This window comes from Carassius auratus, chromosome 24 (assembly GCF_003368295.1).
Source record: "Carassius auratus strain Wakin chromosome 24, ASM336829v1, whole genome shotgun sequence".
NCBI lineage: Eukaryota > Metazoa > Chordata > Actinopteri > Cypriniformes > Cyprinidae > Carassius > Carassius auratus.
This window is the reverse complement of record NC_039266.1, coordinates 8,563,167-8,580,622: the sequence shown is the minus strand read 5'-3', so window position 1 is coordinate 8,580,622 and position 17,456 is coordinate 8,563,167. Positions and strand designations below refer to the sequence as shown.

At 39.6% G+C, this 17,456-nt stretch overlaps 2 protein-coding genes across 5 annotated transcripts in view; one reads left to right on the top strand and one right to left on the bottom strand.

Moving 5' to 3' along the window:
- Positions 1 to 8,911, top strand: part of LOC113042233 (piezo-type mechanosensitive ion channel component 2-like) — a 101,086-nt gene extending 92,175 nt beyond the window's left edge. Inside the window, exons 40-54 of one of the 3 annotated variants that reach the window (XM_026200898.1) lie at positions 192 to 450; positions 1,473 to 1,655; positions 1,729 to 1,891; positions 2,462 to 2,609; positions 2,698 to 2,845; positions 3,724 to 3,938; positions 4,020 to 4,178; positions 4,259 to 4,406; positions 4,491 to 4,679; positions 5,296 to 5,388; positions 5,480 to 5,649; positions 5,926 to 6,042; positions 6,125 to 6,204; positions 6,288 to 6,501; positions 8,000 to 8,911. In XM_026200898.1, coding sequence (XP_026056683.1) covers positions 192 to 450; positions 1,473 to 1,655; positions 1,729 to 1,891; positions 2,462 to 2,609; positions 2,698 to 2,845; positions 3,724 to 3,938; positions 4,020 to 4,178; positions 4,259 to 4,406; positions 4,491 to 4,679; positions 5,296 to 5,388; positions 5,480 to 5,649; positions 5,926 to 6,042; positions 6,125 to 6,204; positions 6,288 to 6,501; positions 8,000 to 8,252 — 2,539 coding nt within the window. In that variant the 3' untranslated portion in view covers positions 8,253 to 8,911. Of the gene's footprint in view, positions 1 to 191; positions 451 to 1,472; positions 1,656 to 1,728; positions 1,892 to 2,461; positions 2,610 to 2,697; positions 2,846 to 3,723; positions 3,939 to 4,019; positions 4,179 to 4,258; positions 4,407 to 4,490; positions 4,680 to 5,295; positions 5,389 to 5,468; positions 5,650 to 5,925; positions 6,043 to 6,124; positions 6,205 to 6,287; positions 6,502 to 7,999 lie in introns of those variants that run through there. The other 2 variants (XM_026200899.1, XR_003275553.1) reach the window with 2 other exon arrangements.
- napga (N-ethylmaleimide-sensitive factor attachment protein, gamma a) lies at positions 8,782 to 16,692 on the bottom strand. 2 transcript variants are annotated; one of them, XM_026200902.1, is made up of 11 exons: positions 16,520 to 16,692; positions 16,263 to 16,330; positions 16,078 to 16,162; positions 15,938 to 15,955; positions 15,813 to 15,843; positions 14,937 to 15,046; positions 13,807 to 13,873; positions 13,640 to 13,710; positions 13,458 to 13,536; positions 13,178 to 13,387; positions 8,782 to 9,991 (listed from the first exon to the last, which is right to left on the bottom strand). In XM_026200902.1, the coding sequence occupies exons 1-11, from the start codon at positions 16,570 to 16,572 to the stop codon at positions 9,866 to 9,868; spliced, it is 918 nt and encodes a 305-aa protein (XP_026056687.1). In that variant the 5' UTR covers positions 16,573 to 16,692; the 3' UTR covers positions 8,782 to 9,865. The 2 variants fall into 2 exon arrangements, with proteins under 2 accessions (XP_026056687.1, XP_026056685.1); XM_026200900.1 differs by having other exon boundaries at positions 15,813 to 15,955; positions 16,520 to 16,683.
- Positions 16,693 to 17,456: the final 764 nt, after the last annotated feature.

Below are 17,456 nucleotides of genomic sequence, written 5' to 3'. Positions count from 1 at the left end.
AAACAAAAATAAAATAAAATAATACAATAAAATTAACTTTTGTTAATTATATATATATATATATATATATATATATATATATATATATATATATATATATATATATATATATATATATATATATATATACTTCACTTGATTGTGTCTGTTTTATATATTGTTAATCCCCGTCTGATGTTGTTCTCCGTCAGGATGTTCTATGACGAGGAGCTGGAGGCGTCGGAGCTCTTCTATCGCTCTCAGCCACAGTTCCTCCAGCTCTGCTACGCTCTCTACAACACACTGGTGGCTCACTCTGAGACGGTGTGTTATCTGGTTATCATCCTCAACCACATGATCTCTGCATCGGTGGCCACGCTGGTGCTGCCCATCCTCATCTTCCTCTGGGCCATGCTGTCTGTTCCCCGGCCCAGCAAACGCTTCTGGATGACCGCCATCATCTACACAGAGGTATCTCCGATCGTCTGATTTACTGTCTAATGCACTAGCTAGTAATAACAATACATTATACAGAATTACAAACACTACAGTAAGCACGTAATGTTCATATTCCTCAGTACTTGTAACAAGGAAACCTTAGAATAAAGCGTAACCAGGTTTCAGACCAAAACAAGTTTGCATTAGTTAATTAACATTCATTAACAACGAGCAATGCATTTACTAATCCTTGATTATGTTTGTTAATTAAAAACACAGCTGTTCATTGTTAGTTCATGTCAGCTCAGATGCATGGCATAATATTTACAGGTACAGTTTTTGATTTTAATCATGTATTAGTAAAGGCTGAAATTAACAAGTACGTTTAATAAATGCTTTAGAAGTATTTTTTATTGTTCATGTTCACTAATGTGAACAAATTAAACTTTGCTGTAATGTGTTCTCTTAACCAATCATCTTGGTTTTTGTTGGCAGAGGATTTTCTTTTTCATGAAAACACTAGTTTAATTTCTTGCATCGGACTAAAAGTCATGGAGGTTTCCTTTTTTTGCACTTTTTTCCCCACCCTGTTACACTTGTAGTGTTCCCAGTCAGAGATGGATGACTTACATAAATAGCTTGTACATTTTTCATTATGATATATTACTACTAAATATTGGATGTAATCTTTTTATCAGCTTGTTTTTTTTTTCAGTTAACACAGATCTAGTGTTTCTTTCTGGAGCTGATTAATTGCAGTTTTATGAGTAAATATTGACATCATCAACATCATCCACAAATAATGTTTTTTTGTTTGTTTGTTTTGTTAGTTTTTTTACTACAATCAATCAGCTCCAAATAGAAACACAAAACATGTGTTTGCTGAAAGAATACAAGTTTGCAAGGAGATTCATTTTCCAAGATGAGAGATTTATGCTTAATTTTTTACCCCATACACCCCATAGTGCTGAATCCTAATAAAATGTCCCTGTTTTGGTGCAACTTAATGCATTCTTCTCTCTCAAAGTACTCTGTTTCTTCTTCTCTGCCTGCAGGTCACCGTCGTGTTCAAGTACTTCTTCCAGTTTGGCTTCTTTCCCTTTAACCAGAGCATAGAGCTGGACAAATCCAAACCCTTCCACCCGCCCAACATCATCGGTGTGGAGAAGAAAGAGGGCTACGTCCACTACGACCTGATCCAGCTGCTGGCGCTCTTCTTCCACCGCTCCATCCTGAAGGTAGGAGACGCTCCTCCACGTGTGTCACGGGTCTGAAGTGAACAGGAGCTCTGAGACTGCTCTTCTTCCTCAGTGCTACGGTCTGTGGGATGAAGATGAGCCCAGGTCAGGAGGTCAGACGGAGGTCTCTCAGCGCTCTGATTCAGACAGTGAAGAGAAAGAGAAGAGCCCCGCACGCATCCGGCTCCGCAGACAGAGCTCCAGCGTCTCGCAGCGCTCGGCCCGATCCACAGCAGGTGCTCAGACGTCTGCCTGCACACTTACATTTGCTAAATTTGATCTAACTGCAGTGGTTTCTAACCAGAAACTCCTAATTGAGCCTCAAGAGAACTTAAAATTATCTAAAATAGGACAAAACTAGCTTTAAAACATACTAAAACTGCTGTTAGCTGACATATTTCTTATTTTAATGTGATTGCCCTAAATTAATTCATTTTAGAAATTACTAAAATCTTAGAAAGCCATTTAAATTGTATATATATATATATATATATATATATATATATATATATTTTTTTTTTTTTTTTTTTTCTTGTCAAGCTCCAAATTTTCATTTTACATTTTTTTTAATTGATATAAGTTGCTATTTGTCATTTGCTTAAAAAAAACAAATAATAATAAAACACCACACAAAGCAAAAGAGTCACAAATTCGCATGACCAGCTGATGCACCTCATGTTTATTTAATGAAATCAGAACCTGAAGTTACTAATCAGATGGTGATTAAGATGTCTGTGGCTCAGTTTAAGGCGTTTTTAAACACTGTGTGTGCACACGTGTACTTCTTCAGTCTGTTGTCGTCTCAGATGCAGATGGTGATGTTGTTTCCGCAGACAGCAGCCGCACGAGGACGAGTCTGTGTTCACGGAGCGCTCGACAGAAGAGCCACCAGCAGCTGGTCACAGAGAAGCTCAGAGAACAGATGATCAGAGCACAGCGCTTCACTGTCGAGACGTGAGGCTCACTCGCTCATCTGAGAGGGATTCACATCCTCGTGTTGTGTTCCTATATCATTCCATCTGCTGGCTTTGTGTTGTTTCAGGATCCTGGACATCTATCTTCCCGTCCGGCAGTTCTTCTATAACCTGATCCACCCGGAGTACAGCGCCGTCACCGACGTCTACGTGCTCATGTTTCTGGCCGACACCGTCGACTTCATCATCATCGTCTTCGGATTTTGGGCTTTCGGGGTTTGTAGAGCTTCACCCGCTCCATCACAAACCAGCTTAAAGGAACAGATCACCCAAAAATGCTGAAAATGTGTTCATCCTCAGTTCATCTGAGATCAGGATGAGTTTGTTTCTTCATCAGGTTTGTAGAAATGTAGCACTGCATCAGTGTCTCATCAATGGATGCTCTGCAGTGAATGGGTGCCGTCAGAATGAGAGTCTGATAAAAACATCACAATAATCCACAGCACTCCAGTCCATCAGTGAACATCTGGAGAAGACAAAAGATGAAACCCATCCAGCATTAAGATGATTTTAACTCAAACACACAGAGTCTATAATCCAGAATAACACTTCCTCCAGTGAAAGAGTGTTCTGGTCTGAATCAGGAGAGAAATCTGCACAGATCAAGCAGCGTTTAAACAGATCTAAACTAATCTGTGAGAGACAACAGCAGATGCACGTCTTCACTGGAGGAAGTGTTATTCTGGATTATAGACTCTATGTGTTTGAGTTAAAATCATCTTAATGCTGGATGGGTTTCATCTTTTGTCTTCTCCAGATGTTCACTGATGGACTGGAGTGCTGTGGATTATTGTGATGTTTTTATCAGACTCTCATTCTGACGGCACCCATTCACTGCAGAGCATCCATTGATGAGACTCTGATGCAGTGCTACATTTCTACAAACCTGATGGAGAAACACACTCATCCTGATCTCTGATGAACTGAGGATGAACACATTATTAGCAAAATATTATTTCGGGGTGAAATATTCCTTTCATATAATATATCCAGTTTGAAAAAGCAGTTACATTTGTCATGAATCAGAAGTAGCAACAGATCTGTTTGTTTGGTGTAACTGCAGTAACACTGAAGTGAAACTGGTTCCTCCACAGAAGCACTCTGCCGCCGCTGACATCACTTCCTCTCTGTCGGAGGACCAGGTTCCCGAGGCCTTCCTGGTGATGGTGCTGATCCAGTTTGGGACGATGGTGGTGGACCGTGCGCTGTACCTGAGGAAGACCGTGATGGGGAAGGTCATCTTCCAGGTCATCCTGGTCTTCGGCATTCACTTCTGGATGTTCTTCATCCTCCCAGGAGTCACCGAGAGGTACATGAGGAATGATATCACTATTGAACCGGCTGAAGATGCTGGAGGTCATCTAACGAGTGACTGGGTTTGATTTCCCAGGCGTTTCAGTCAGAACAAAGTCGCCCAGCTCTGGTACTTCGTGAAGTGCATCTACTTCGGTCTGTCTGCGTATCAGATCCGCTGCGGTTACCCCACACGCGTGCTGGGAAACTTCCTGACCAAGAGCTACAACTACCTCAATCTCTTCCTCTTCCAAGGGTAAGACCTTCAGCTGCACTCATTACACACAGAGAGCATTACAACATATTAAAGTCACTCTTCATGTGAACGGTGCTCAGGTTTCGGTTGGTGCCGTTCCTGACGGAGCTGCGGGCGGTGATGGACTGGGTCTGGACCGACACCACGCTCAGTCTGTCCAGCTGGATCTGTGTGGAGGACATCTACGCTCACATCTTCGTGCTCAAGTGCTGGAGGGAGTCGGAGAAAGTGAGAGACGTCCAGACGTCCAGTGTCTGTCCGAGCGGCGTTCAGACGCAGGATTCACGGAGGTGTGTGTTTGTGTGTGTTCAGAGGTATCCCCAGCCTCGAGGACAGAAGAAGAAGAAGGTGGTGAAGTACGGGATGGGGGGGATGATCGTGATGCTACTCATCTGCATCGTCTGGTTTCCTCTGCTCTTCATGTCTCTGGTCAAGTCTGTGGCTGGAGTGGTCAACAAACCGCTGGACGTGTCTGTCACCATCACGCTGGGCGGCTTTCAGGTGCACGAGACACTGCTGACATCAGGCCAACATCACAACAACAAAACCCATTTCCACCTCAGGAAAAAATAAATAAAATAAAATTTAATCTAAATTCTGAGTTTGCAATTATGTTTATTTTTGCCACGTAATAAACAAATTAAACATGCCATTTTTATCTCATCATTTATACATAATTTAAAAAGTTTATATCTTACTGTTCTGATTTTTTAAAATATAAAACCCAAAAAAAAAAAAAAAAAAAAAAAAAAAACATTTTTATTTTGCGACATATACAGGCTTAAAAAAATAAAATAAATAAACTTACTTTGTCAGCTAGCTGCAAAGACTAATTTTCCTGTAGTTTTAGTTTAGAAGTGTTACTATATCTAAAACTTCACAAAAACTATATAGACAGATGAATAATGATACTAATAATACAAAGTGTACAGGAACAGTGACTTACAAATTGTAGTTCATTACTAATTACAGATTACATGATTACTTTTACATAGTAATGCAAACATATTTTTTTCAGATGACTTTTAATTTAATAAGAATAATTTACTAAGAGAAAGAATATATATCGCATCATGTAAATGCATTGTAACGGTTCTGTGATGTCTGTGTCTTCCAGCCCATCTTCACTATGAGTGCGCAGCAGAATCAGCTGAAGGACGTCGCTCACACAGATTTCATCCGCTTCCTGAATTCATACAGACACAGTTCTGTAAGTCACTCTCAGTGTGATGTTAGGAGAAGCATGCTGGTCTAGCATCGCCGCTCTTTAGTCCTCGTGTAATGTGTGAGGTGTTTCCCAGAGTGCACTGCAGTTCTTGGAGGCGTATACGGCGGAGGACGTGACCGTGGCGGAGCTGGAAGGAAGCTCCAACTCTCTGTGGACCATCAGCCCCCCGAGCAGGAAGAACCTGATGGACGTCCTGAGCAAAGAGGACCAGTTTCCTGTCACCATGTCCTGGAGCATCCAGAGGTACAGATACAGAGCATCCCCTCGGGTCTCGTTTAGAAAACCAATCCTAAACGTGAACAAAAAGCTAGGAAGAGTGTACACATGAACTGTTTCAGATTTATAAAACCATGTGTGTGACAGAACCCTGTGACTCCTCCCTGAAATCACCATATATGGAGCTGACAATGCATGCCTCATCTGCATATCATTTACATGCATATAAATGCTCATTTATTCTAATGCAATTCTCAGGTGCATTGTAGTAAATATATCCCATAATACTTCTCTCTTGTGCAGGAATCTGAGTCTGGGAGCAAAGGCTGAGTTTGCAGTGGACAAACACATCACATATCTGGACATGAACACTAGACAGGCGCTGATAGCGTTACTCAATGGAACCAGAAATAAACCTGTGTTAGTACAAATTCAACATATAAATCGTGCATTTCATACTTACATCAATGCTTATATTTATGGCCCATTTTCTGATTCTCAGGGTCATAGAGCAAGTGTTTCCCTGCTTTATTCGAGCACCGAGTGACTCAAACGCCAAACCCGTGGATCAGCTCTATACAGGTACTGTAGAACCAGGATGACTGCTCTCCATGAATACTGCCGTCACCTGTAACTCACACATCTCATCGATCCCTCTGCGCCAGATGAGGGTTATAAGAGCATCCAGCTGGACTTGGAGAGGTCTCACACCGGCAGTGAGGACATTCAGGAGTGGTGGATCGTGGACCAGCCGTCGGCAGCGGAGATCCAGATGAGATCCGAGTCCAAGCTGCAGAAGAAGAGAGGAGCAGGACTGCAGCTGTACGTCTTCAGTGATAAAGTCAGTCCTCCCAGCCTGGGCTTCCTGGCAGGATATGGGTGAGTCACGGGATACGCTCCCAAACATCTCGGAGCACGTAGATAAAGAGGTACATCATCACCAATTTCACTTTTTGATTTTTTTTTTTTTAAACGTCAGATTTTGTGGTTGCATCACATTGACCATTTAATGCAATGTTAGATGTGCAGAGTTGTCATGCATTACAAAAAAAGTGTTTTGTTTTTTTTGGAAACATGTGTCAGACTTTCAAAAGGCAAAAAAAAAGATTATAGATATTAAAAGTAAGAACAAAGACACAAATGACAAACAAAAGGTAGGAACTGTATCCAGGTATAAGATAGTACAGCAATTAATCAAATCTAAATAAAGCATTGCATAGTTTTCACTGTATCATTTAAATATAGATTAATCCTTATTATAAAGGCTGCTGTCACTTTAAGACCTATCACACAGCTGTCTACATTCACTTGCAGCCTACGGTTTTTATGTCAATACTCACCAAGACAGACATTTTTACACAAATTGTTGTTGTTTTTGCAGCTTGAATGTTGTAAAAGAAGCATTGCATTTTCTCATTCATGCATGTTTATTAGTGGGCAACCGATATATTGCCAAGGCAATGAAAACCTACTTTTTCTAACTCCTCCTGGACCATTTGTCCAATTTTCCCCAAATTTGAGTCCATAGCTGCAAAAACATAAGGATCTCGTGTCGATAGACAAATTAGTTCTCGTTTACCACATCAACTCATTTGATGGCATCATGCAAAAACTGCATCTGAGACCACACCACATCAATTTAGAAATTAGACCTATTGGTCAAAAATAATAAAACATTCAATCAGATCACTAGTGATTCATGATTTCATCTCAAAATCTATTTAATTGCTCATTTTTGTTGGTGCAGTGCTTCCTGCCATGCTTAGGTCCTCATTTTGCATTGACCCCTTAAAGGATAATTCACTTCCAGAATTAAAATGACCTGATAATCTACTCACCCCCATGTCATCCAAGATGTTAATTTCTTTGTGACTGAGGAAAGAAAGACATGAAGTTTTCTGAGGATAACATTCCAGGATTTTCTTCCATATAGTGGACTTCAATGGGACCCAATGAATGCAGCTTCGAAGAGCTCTACATGATCCCAGCCGAGGAATAAGGGTCTCATTTTACGAAATGGTCATATTTTTCCTTTTCACCCAAATACTGGACTAGCTCTGCAATGTGCATGCATTACGTAATCATGTTGAAAAGGTCACACACATTAGTTCATCTTCCCACTTCAGTTAAAAACTTGATCGTGTAGAGTCCTATGAAGCTATCACCATCACTGGCCACCATTGAAGTCCACTATATGGAGAAAAATCCTGGAATGTTTTCCTCAAAAAACAAACGACGTAATTCCTTTGCGACTGAAGAAAGACAGACACGAACATCTTGAATGACACGGTGGTGAGTAAATGAATAGCTGCTTGTATATTTAGTGTTGTGTTGTGATCGCGGCTGCGGATGTAAGTAACACAAGTGTCTCCTGCAGGATCATGGGCCTCTACGCATCCGTGGTGCTGGTGATCGGGAAGTTCGTCCGCGAGTTCTTCAGCGGCATCTCACACTCCATCATGTTCGAAGAGCTTCAGTGCGTCGACCGCATCCTCAAACTCTGCACAGACATCTTCCTGGTGCGGGAAACCGGCGAGCTGGAGCTGGAGGAGGACCTGTACGCCAAGCTCATCTTCCTTTACCGCTCGCCCGAGACCATGATCAAGTGGACGAGGGAGAAGACCAAATGAGCCTCCTGGGATTGACTAAAAAACCCAACGATCCCGAAGAAGGATGATGCAATTCAACGAGACCTACAGGTGAACCAGCTGTACCAAAGAGCCCTGATTCAGAAGCTGCCGCTACCAGAGGGATCTTTTAAAGAGCTCTAGCGCCACCTGTCTGTCTGGAGATTGGTTAGTCGCGCATTGTGCAATACGCTGTGCTGGAAGCTGGCCGTAAACTTGAAGAAAGAGAGGAGACGGTGACTGAACACTAGCCACTTTTTTCTTAAAGAGACAACTGGACACCAGAAGTGCTTGGGTTTCTAAGACTACTTAGCATTGAAATCATGATCTATAACAGCTTGAACGAAGAACAGAAGGGTTCTCAGGAGGAGTATCCGCTCTTCAGTGTGATTGTGGATCAATGAGTATAAAGCACATTCTAGAAACCAACTGTTGGTTTATTTGTCCGTCTACATGTTGCACTTTTAGTCTTCGTTACATGTGTTTCAATGACCATTTTGTATGCATGTAAAAGTCTACAGAAACTCGGATCTTAAATATGCAAAAATCACAGATTCTCTTTATTCAGTGGCGTTGGGAAACCATGCAAATCCAGAATGAACAGAAATTGTTCCCTGCAGTTTCAAAGCACACTTTCTCCATTAAAACAAAAAATCAACTAAGATTGGGTTTCTCATGTTCAGATATTCTTAAGGCATTTCATGCATTTCATGCTGCTTCATTTTCTGCTGATGGTCTACGTGACAAGACTCAGTTGATTGGAATGAGTTTAAACAATATTGAAGCTACAAACACAATGTACAGTAAATACATTCCCTCTTTTGGTAAGGCAGGCACTGTTATTTCATTTCCAGCATATAGAATATATGCAGTATAAAGTAAAACAATGACTTGTGTAGTATTCCAGCACTAGTCAAAATGTTTGAAACACTGCACAAATAAAGACTGAGCTCCTGGTTTACTCCCGTCGAACCGTACAGCTGTCCGTCAGCTGTGGGTCGTGAAGCTCGTTTCCACCATGCAATTAAAAAACGTTTTTTTTTTTTCCTCACAATTTGGACTTTTCCCCTCGCAATTCAAATTTTAATTTTAATTTTTTTATTTTTACATTCTGTTTTCAATTCCCAATTCCTACTTTTTTCCCTCTTCATAAATCAACATTTTACATCTCACAATTCTGCCATTTGTTCTCTGTTGTTGTTGTATTTTCAAAGGGACTATTGCAATTGCATGAAAAAACGTCTGAATTGGTGCAAGTGTATATTATAAGTGCAATTCTGCATTTATATCTCACAGATTTTGAAATGACGTCTCACTACGTTTAGCAATCCTTCATGTATATAGAAGAAAGAGTTGAATTGTGAGATAAAAAGTCTTTAATTGTTGTGTCACGTGGCAGAAGCAAGCTTCAATATGGGAAGGAAAACTTTTATGAAAAACAAATGTCCATGAGTTTTGGAAATCAAACCTAAATAAATATGCACACTTAAGAGAGGCCTAGAATCAAGAGGCTTTTCTTCTCCAGAAGCTTCTTGAGACACAAACCCCTCCAGCACAGGAATATAATGTTTAGGATCATGCTTGCTCCTTCGTGGTGTGGGATATGTCTGTGGGGTTTAACAGAGGCCTCCAGCGTACTCATCCTCGTCTTCCTCCGGCGCCGCGGCTCCAGCATCTCCACCAGCAGAGGATTTCTTCTTCCCTCCTCCAGGAATCTTCAGGCTGATGGCAAGCTTTGCGTACTGGAGAACAGGCCAGACGAGATATGAAATCAGTAAGGCATTGATTTCACCTCCAGTATTCAGCATGCACTGACTGAAGCATGTGAACTAAACTAGTTAATATGACAGTATGAAAGAGATCATTCACAGACTGATGGGTTCAGAAGCAGGGATGAAATGATGAATTATGACTGAGATTATGGGGGGGCTGAAGGGAAATACACTACAACAGATGCTCTTGTAGCAGAAATGAGTCAAATCAGACAAATCAAAGAGTCTATCAGAGCTGTGTGCATTGAAACATGAGCTGAATTCCTCAAGGAAGTCATAAATCAGTTCTAGTGCCACAGGAACCAAGCAAGATAACCAACCAACCAACTTGTTCACACAACAGCTTTCAACATTAACACCAATAGAACAATTATTGACAATTTTAATTCGAAGAAGAGATTGTCAAATTTATTGTTCGTGATTGGAATGCAACGCTGGACATCACATGTAAACCCAGGAGATCAAGTTAAATACTTGCATTGACTTCCCCCCCCAGCCAGTGAAACCAGACTGAAATTCCTAAGGGGGAAGGGCTTTAAACCTTTGTCTTCACAGAAAAGTCCTTTGCCAGAGAATGGCAAAGAAACCCTTTTTATACATTATATATGGACCAGAATGAACTCAAAAAAGACTTATGAATGAATCATTCCATTGCTTAACTCCATATTCATTTACGTGTAACCCACACATTTGACTATCATGTATAATCACTTATTGTGTATGTCTTTTGATAACTATAGGATACTTAGTCATGTCTAGTATTGAAATAATCGCATTTTCTTGCTTGATATTGTCCTGACAATCATTTATTTGTAAAATATATCATAATCATGTTATAGGAATCATGTCCAAAATTAGACCCTGTGAGGCAAGAACCACATGCTTGGTAAGATAAACAAATGATTTATGATACCCACCCCAAGAACATATCTGATTGGTCAAGGCAACATTTGAGGGGTGGCCAACAAGGAAGTTTTAAATACTTTGGATCCCATGAAATTTTGCTTTTAGTTCTAGTCTAGCTGCTGCTATTAGCCATGTCGGCTTTTAGTTCCAGCCTTGCTCGTGCTATCAGTCATGCCTGCTCTTAGCTTTTAGCTTGTAGCTTTGCTACCTAGCTTTAGCTTGTAGCATCTAGCCATGCGGTAGTCATCATTGTTCTTTGAGCGCGGTTCCAGCGTGCCTGCCTGCTGCTACTATGAGAAGGAACACAACCTAGTCTCGTCAAACTTTATTTCTTTTCTTTTACGTTTGAGAGTTTCGTGTTCTGAGTTAAGTTTTGTAATGTCGAGTCTCCGACGCCTGACCTCGGATGCCCGTTCAACTTTGACCAGCGCACACGACTCTGCACTGTCAGCCAACGCCCAACAACCACGGGCTTCCCAAGACGTCACTTCACTACTGAACTTCCAGCCAATCAGCGACACCGGGATACCCCTTTCAACGGGAGTCCCTTTCACAGGAAACTAAGGCAACGTATCCCCAGATATTTGTTGTACTGGTGTATCTAATATAATTTTAGTCACATTGAGGAACTCAATGCAAAGGCTAATTACGTGATTGATGGTTGTTCATGTCTATGCAATTTAACGTATTGCTGTAAACTTGGGATTACATATTTCCATTCTCTTAAACTCATCTTTCCCTAACTTTCGACCTTCCTGCAACTTGTGTGAATGTGTGTGTGCGTGCGTTTATGTGTTAGATTAGTTTACATGTCTTAGATTTATCTAATAAAGCCTTATTCATATTGAAAAGAGAAGTATCTTGTGTTTTGTGCTTACAAGTTAATGTCTTAAACTGCCGATCTTGTTACTGTGCTAATTGATAGTGTTTTCACTATAGTTTGGATATTAGTATCCAGCGCAGATTTGATGTTAAACGGCTCGTTCACTGAACCGCAGGCGCGTCTCTGTGAACAGCCGTGAAACAGTGATTCTGTTCAAATTCCCTTTAAAATCTTAAATGATTCCCTTTGAGCTAAATTGACCTGATTCCCTTACACTCTCTACACTACTGTAATATGCAAAAGAGGCCAAACCTGCCACAATCTTGAAAGGGTGAGTGAAACTAATAAGAGATGATAATGAGAAGATTAGAAAGACTGAACTAAAACAAACAGTAACCTAAGGTAAGTGTGCTCTGACAGACCGCTAATATACAACAAACTGACAAAAATCTTATTAACAATAACACAATAAATAATAACCTTTGTTATGTGATTTTTAGGCAAGACACTACAGGCGCAACTAATGTTTTCTTTTTTTTTAAAGCTTTCACTAATGCAAAGAAATCATCCAAAATACAGAAGCATTTATTTTATTGAACTTTATCGATTCGCTTCTGTAGATTTCAGTTTCAATAAATATATTTAAAGGCATTTTCTCAAAATGAATCAGAAATCTACACTTACATAAAAAATACTATATCTATATTATTAAGGTTTTAACAGAGGGATTTGTTCATATATGATTTTGCCTGGTTTTATGATTGCACTTTTATCTATTTGCATCTGCAGATTTAATTTTTCTCTCTTATACAAAACATTACAGATTTAAATATATATACACACTCTGACTTAAAGAACATTTTATACAAATAAAAAAAAGTGCTGATTTTTTTTTTGTGTGTGTGTGTGTGTTTACAGTATTTTCTGATTTATGGAGTAATTAAAACCGGAATCCAAAATCCCCTCTGTAAAAGCCTTTACTATATCAACAACATTAAACAAGAATTATCAACCTGACTTCAACCAATCTTCAGATTTCTGTTCTGGAAACGTATGCAAATTAGTGCATAAATAATTAAACAATGCCCCATTTGCATATTCAAACAACTTATCAGAAACCAAAGCTTTAATTTGTCGTGATTAATCAGCTGGAGAGGATACAGTTACATGTATTAGTTACGAGTCTATATTCACCCTATAAAACTTAATTTAACTCAAATTAACTTACATTGAATGAAGCCTCTCAGAAAGGGTTAACTGGGTTTCGGAGCAAGTTGTTTCTCTTTAATAAAATGCATAGTTTTCCTATTAACTGGAGCCCCTTGCGCTTCCTTTAATATGCTATCTGATGTATAACAGGTTCTGTCCCTGTCACTTCACACTATTGATATGAACGGTGCTGGGGTGATGCATGCTGGGAGACTCACGTCGTTGTCCATGTATCTGAGCAGCGGTGAGGTGCAGACGCGAGACACCTGCTCCTCGTCCTGCTCATCGTATCCCTGCAGAAGCTGCTCCATGGCCACGCAGTCCTCGCTCCCGCTGAACCCTGGGATACTGTAGCTCTCCCGCACGCTCTTCTCCGCCGCCACGTAGTCTCCTCGGTGCAGATGCACCAGCACTTGTGCGATGGTTTTCTGAGCACACAACAGGACACGGTCACGTGTGGGAACGCACAGGCTTTACAGCTCCCGAACCAAGACGCACCTTAAAACACGTCGGATAATTCTCGATCTCTTTATACATGTTCTTCTCCTTCTGGAGGGACACAGCGGCTTCTTCAAACCTGTAACGAGCATCATTCATCTCGTTACAGTTAATTAACATTTTTAATGCAAACTAGATGAATGATTAAAATGAAATTCAAGTAAGAAGAAAGCAACAATCACTTCTGCTGTCTAACGAGAAGTCTGGAAGCTTTGCCGACGAGCTCCACAGCTTGTCTCAGTCTATCCTCGTTCTGAGAAAACAGGAGAGGTCAGGAGTGTGTGTGTGTGTGTGTGTGTGTATGTAGCTGCTCCTAAAGTGTGCGCTGTTCGCTGGAGCCGATACCAACCTCGAACACTCCTGCTGCCTGCTGGTACAGATCCACCGCTTTCGCCAAATCCAGCGCCTCGATCAACCTGCAACCAACGAGATCACCCATAACCAGCTACACAGAACGCCATCGTATTACACAATAAGTGTAACTAATCAATTACAGCTACGGAGAAAAAAAGGTTACTATCTTTATTTAACCTCAGAATGATCTCAAAATACTGTAAGGCTAACCCTACATGGTTTAAACCATTAACAAATTTGGAAAAGTAATCAAATGTGATCAGTCAGGATGCACGATAATATCGGACCAATATTGTAATCGGCCGATAATGGCTTAAAATGTATATATCGGCATCGGCTCCATTATGCCAATATGTCTTACACATAAGAGGAATTATTCATTGTCTGTCTACTTTTAATAAAAGTAAAATAGTCAAATGACATCTAGACTGCGTTTCTGATTAATTAAAGCAGTAACTGAAGTCAGAAAATCATTGGCATGATTTGATTTAAAGGTCAGAATATATCTTATATGTATATAAAAAAAATCACAAACATGACACTAAATTAAATGTAATAATTCTATATATACTGATTTATTCATTTACGTGTAATGTTATATTTTTTAAACTAATTTTAAAATTTAACATGGTGTAAAAATTCAGAAACTATTTCAGCACTCATAATTTAATGATAAGGTTACCTCTGAATCTTTCTGAAAACAAAAGTAAAAATTAAAATATAGTGATAGCTCTATCGTTCATTTATAGCTATTTTCCAAGCTTCCTTATAAAAGAACTTCATTATTGGTTATTCGCTTCTAACAAATAGAATTAGAAAACCAAATTAAAAAACAATTTTCTTATAATTTCCACACAGGAGACTTGGTGTTGTTGTTGTTTCCAGCTAATGGGAATATGTCAGTATCGGCATCTACTATCGGCAAAAGAGTTTAAAAATATCTGCAAAAATCCAATATTGTGCATCCCTCGTAATCAGTTGCATTACTTTAATAAAGTAATAATAAAAATAAAAAAATCACACTACTTATTATAATTTTTTTAAATAGGGTAGCTTGTAATCTGTGACCCATGAGGTTTGCACAGTAATCTTCCCAAGTGTGTGAGAGGTTTGAGAAGCACACACTTCCCGGCTCGGTCCAGGGCCATGGCGGCGGTGTCTGGAGTGCCGTTCTCCACATACATCATGCTGGCCTTCTCTATGTACTGCACAGCCTCGGGCAGCCTCTGCATGTCCTGCACACAAACATCTCAGATCTCAGTCGAGCTCACGATTCTCACACACACACACACACACACGCACACACACACAAATACACTCACGCACACACACACACACACAAATACACTCACGCACACACACACACACACACACACACACACCCACACACGCACGCACACACACATACACGGGTCAAGAGTACACGTTACACGTTAGTACACGTTAAGAGCTCCACATCAAAAGAAATTTACTAAAGTGTTTTATGTCCATAGAAAGCACATTAAATGTAAGAAAAGTGTCTACTTTTAAGGTTTTAAATACGTTTTAGGAGAACAAAATTTTAAGTAACGTCACATTGTCATTCAGTGTAACACAATATCTATATAAAACTTCAAACAACATGCTGATTCTTCTTAATATATATATAAAATAACAAGGGAGCATATTAATTTTGATTGTGTTTTAAAGGAGTAGAAAAATTCTTTTTTGATTTTTGTTGTAAATATTCCTGACAAGATTGTTACACCAAATTATATTTTAGTGGGTCTCTTCTGTAAATCAGGGGAAAATGTGTTATTTTTCTGCTCTCACACACACACACACACACACACACATATACATATACATATACATATATATATATATATATATATATATATATATATATATATATATATATATATATATATATATATATATAGTCCTCAGCAAATCTGAATGATTGTAAAACAAGTCGAACTGAAGAAACTCTTGAGAAACAGACAGACAGGCCTCTCTCACCTTCAGCATCATTCCTGCCTGCTCGAAGGCCCTGTGTACAGTTACAACAAAGAGCAAAATCACACATAAACAAGGATTTGGCCAAATAACAACCAGATACCTGCAATCAACATGACTGTACTCACTTGGCAGCATGAAACAGACTGGCCAGAGAGTCAAGGACAAACACAGTGGCACGGTTCAGTTATTATAGATGAACTGATGATGTTGAATAGACAGAATAATCAATCATTCTATCAGTGAAAGAGAGAGAGAGAGAGGATACGATCTGTGGTTGGTGTGAGCCTCGGCCTCCAGTAAATACGCTTCTTTCGCCTGCTCCAGCTGTCGGGCGTTCTTGAAGGCGACCGCTGGAGAACAAGAGAAGAAGAAGATCATCATCATCATCATCATCATCATCATGAGCTCAGATCTCTGGACATCATCCTCATCATCATCATCATCACTCACCTGCTTTAGCGTACTCTGCAGCAGCGCTGTCATAATCCGGCTTCCACTTCATCAAACTCGTCTTCAGACTGAGATTAACACATTCATACATCACTTACACATTCACTTCACATCCACGCGTCTCTCCGTTTTAACAGCGTGTTAGTATATATATATAGAAACGTTATCATTTGTACAAGACGCTTGTAATAATCATGTTTCGATGATAACACGAGCTGATGTTATCGTTATAGTAAACATAGACTGGCTTTACTTACTATTTCTCAGCCTTGGCGATGTGCTCGTGAGCTTCGTTGATTTTTTGCGCCATTGTGTTAAATAAGCCCTTCAAACATGAATGATTAAGATTAATAAATGAGTCGGTTTTCTGCGGATCAAACGCTGCTTGTTGTTGTTGTCACCTGATGATGACGAAGCTAACGCTTACTTCCGGGTTACTACGTCATCTGCGTACGTCACCTTACAGCCCTCGGCGATCAAAATTTTACTCCATATTCTTATATTCTACATATTGTAGTGTATGTTAAATTAATTTACATATAATAATATAGGTTCAATATTTGTTTTCTATAAAATATGTTGAAATTACGTTTATTTTCATTGGTTGTAATATGACAACCAATGGTTGTAATATACCTCAAAACGTTTAGGTGTCAATTGAGGTTTGAAATAAAACCTCAGAAGACTTTTACTTGATACATAAATGGAAATTCAACTCGACAACAAAACGCTTTAAAATAATTTTCCCGCGATCACAAAAGACAGTGATTGGTCTACATTTTGACCGTTGAGAAAAGTAACAGTTACCACGTGACACTGCTTGTGCGCTGCGCTTCTGTTCGTCAGACTTTTAACTGAACAAAATTACTTAACTTCAATATCAAATTAAATTAACGTTCGGAAACTGACGAATGAATTTCAGAATTATTAAGAAACATCAGAACTGACTAATGAGTTATTATTCAGACGCCAGGAAGGTGATCCAGTTGTTTCTGCTGCCCTCTGTCGGCCAGACGAGGCACTACAGGAGCGCTTTTAAATCATATTTTGTCAAAAAAAACAAAACAATCTAGATACACTGAGCGAGCTTATTTTCTATATTTAGGAATAAAATCATTTAGTATGTCACACTGCAATAGACTGCTTCAATTGGGTTCAAATTAATTGTACTAACCAGTAAACTGAGATCACAAT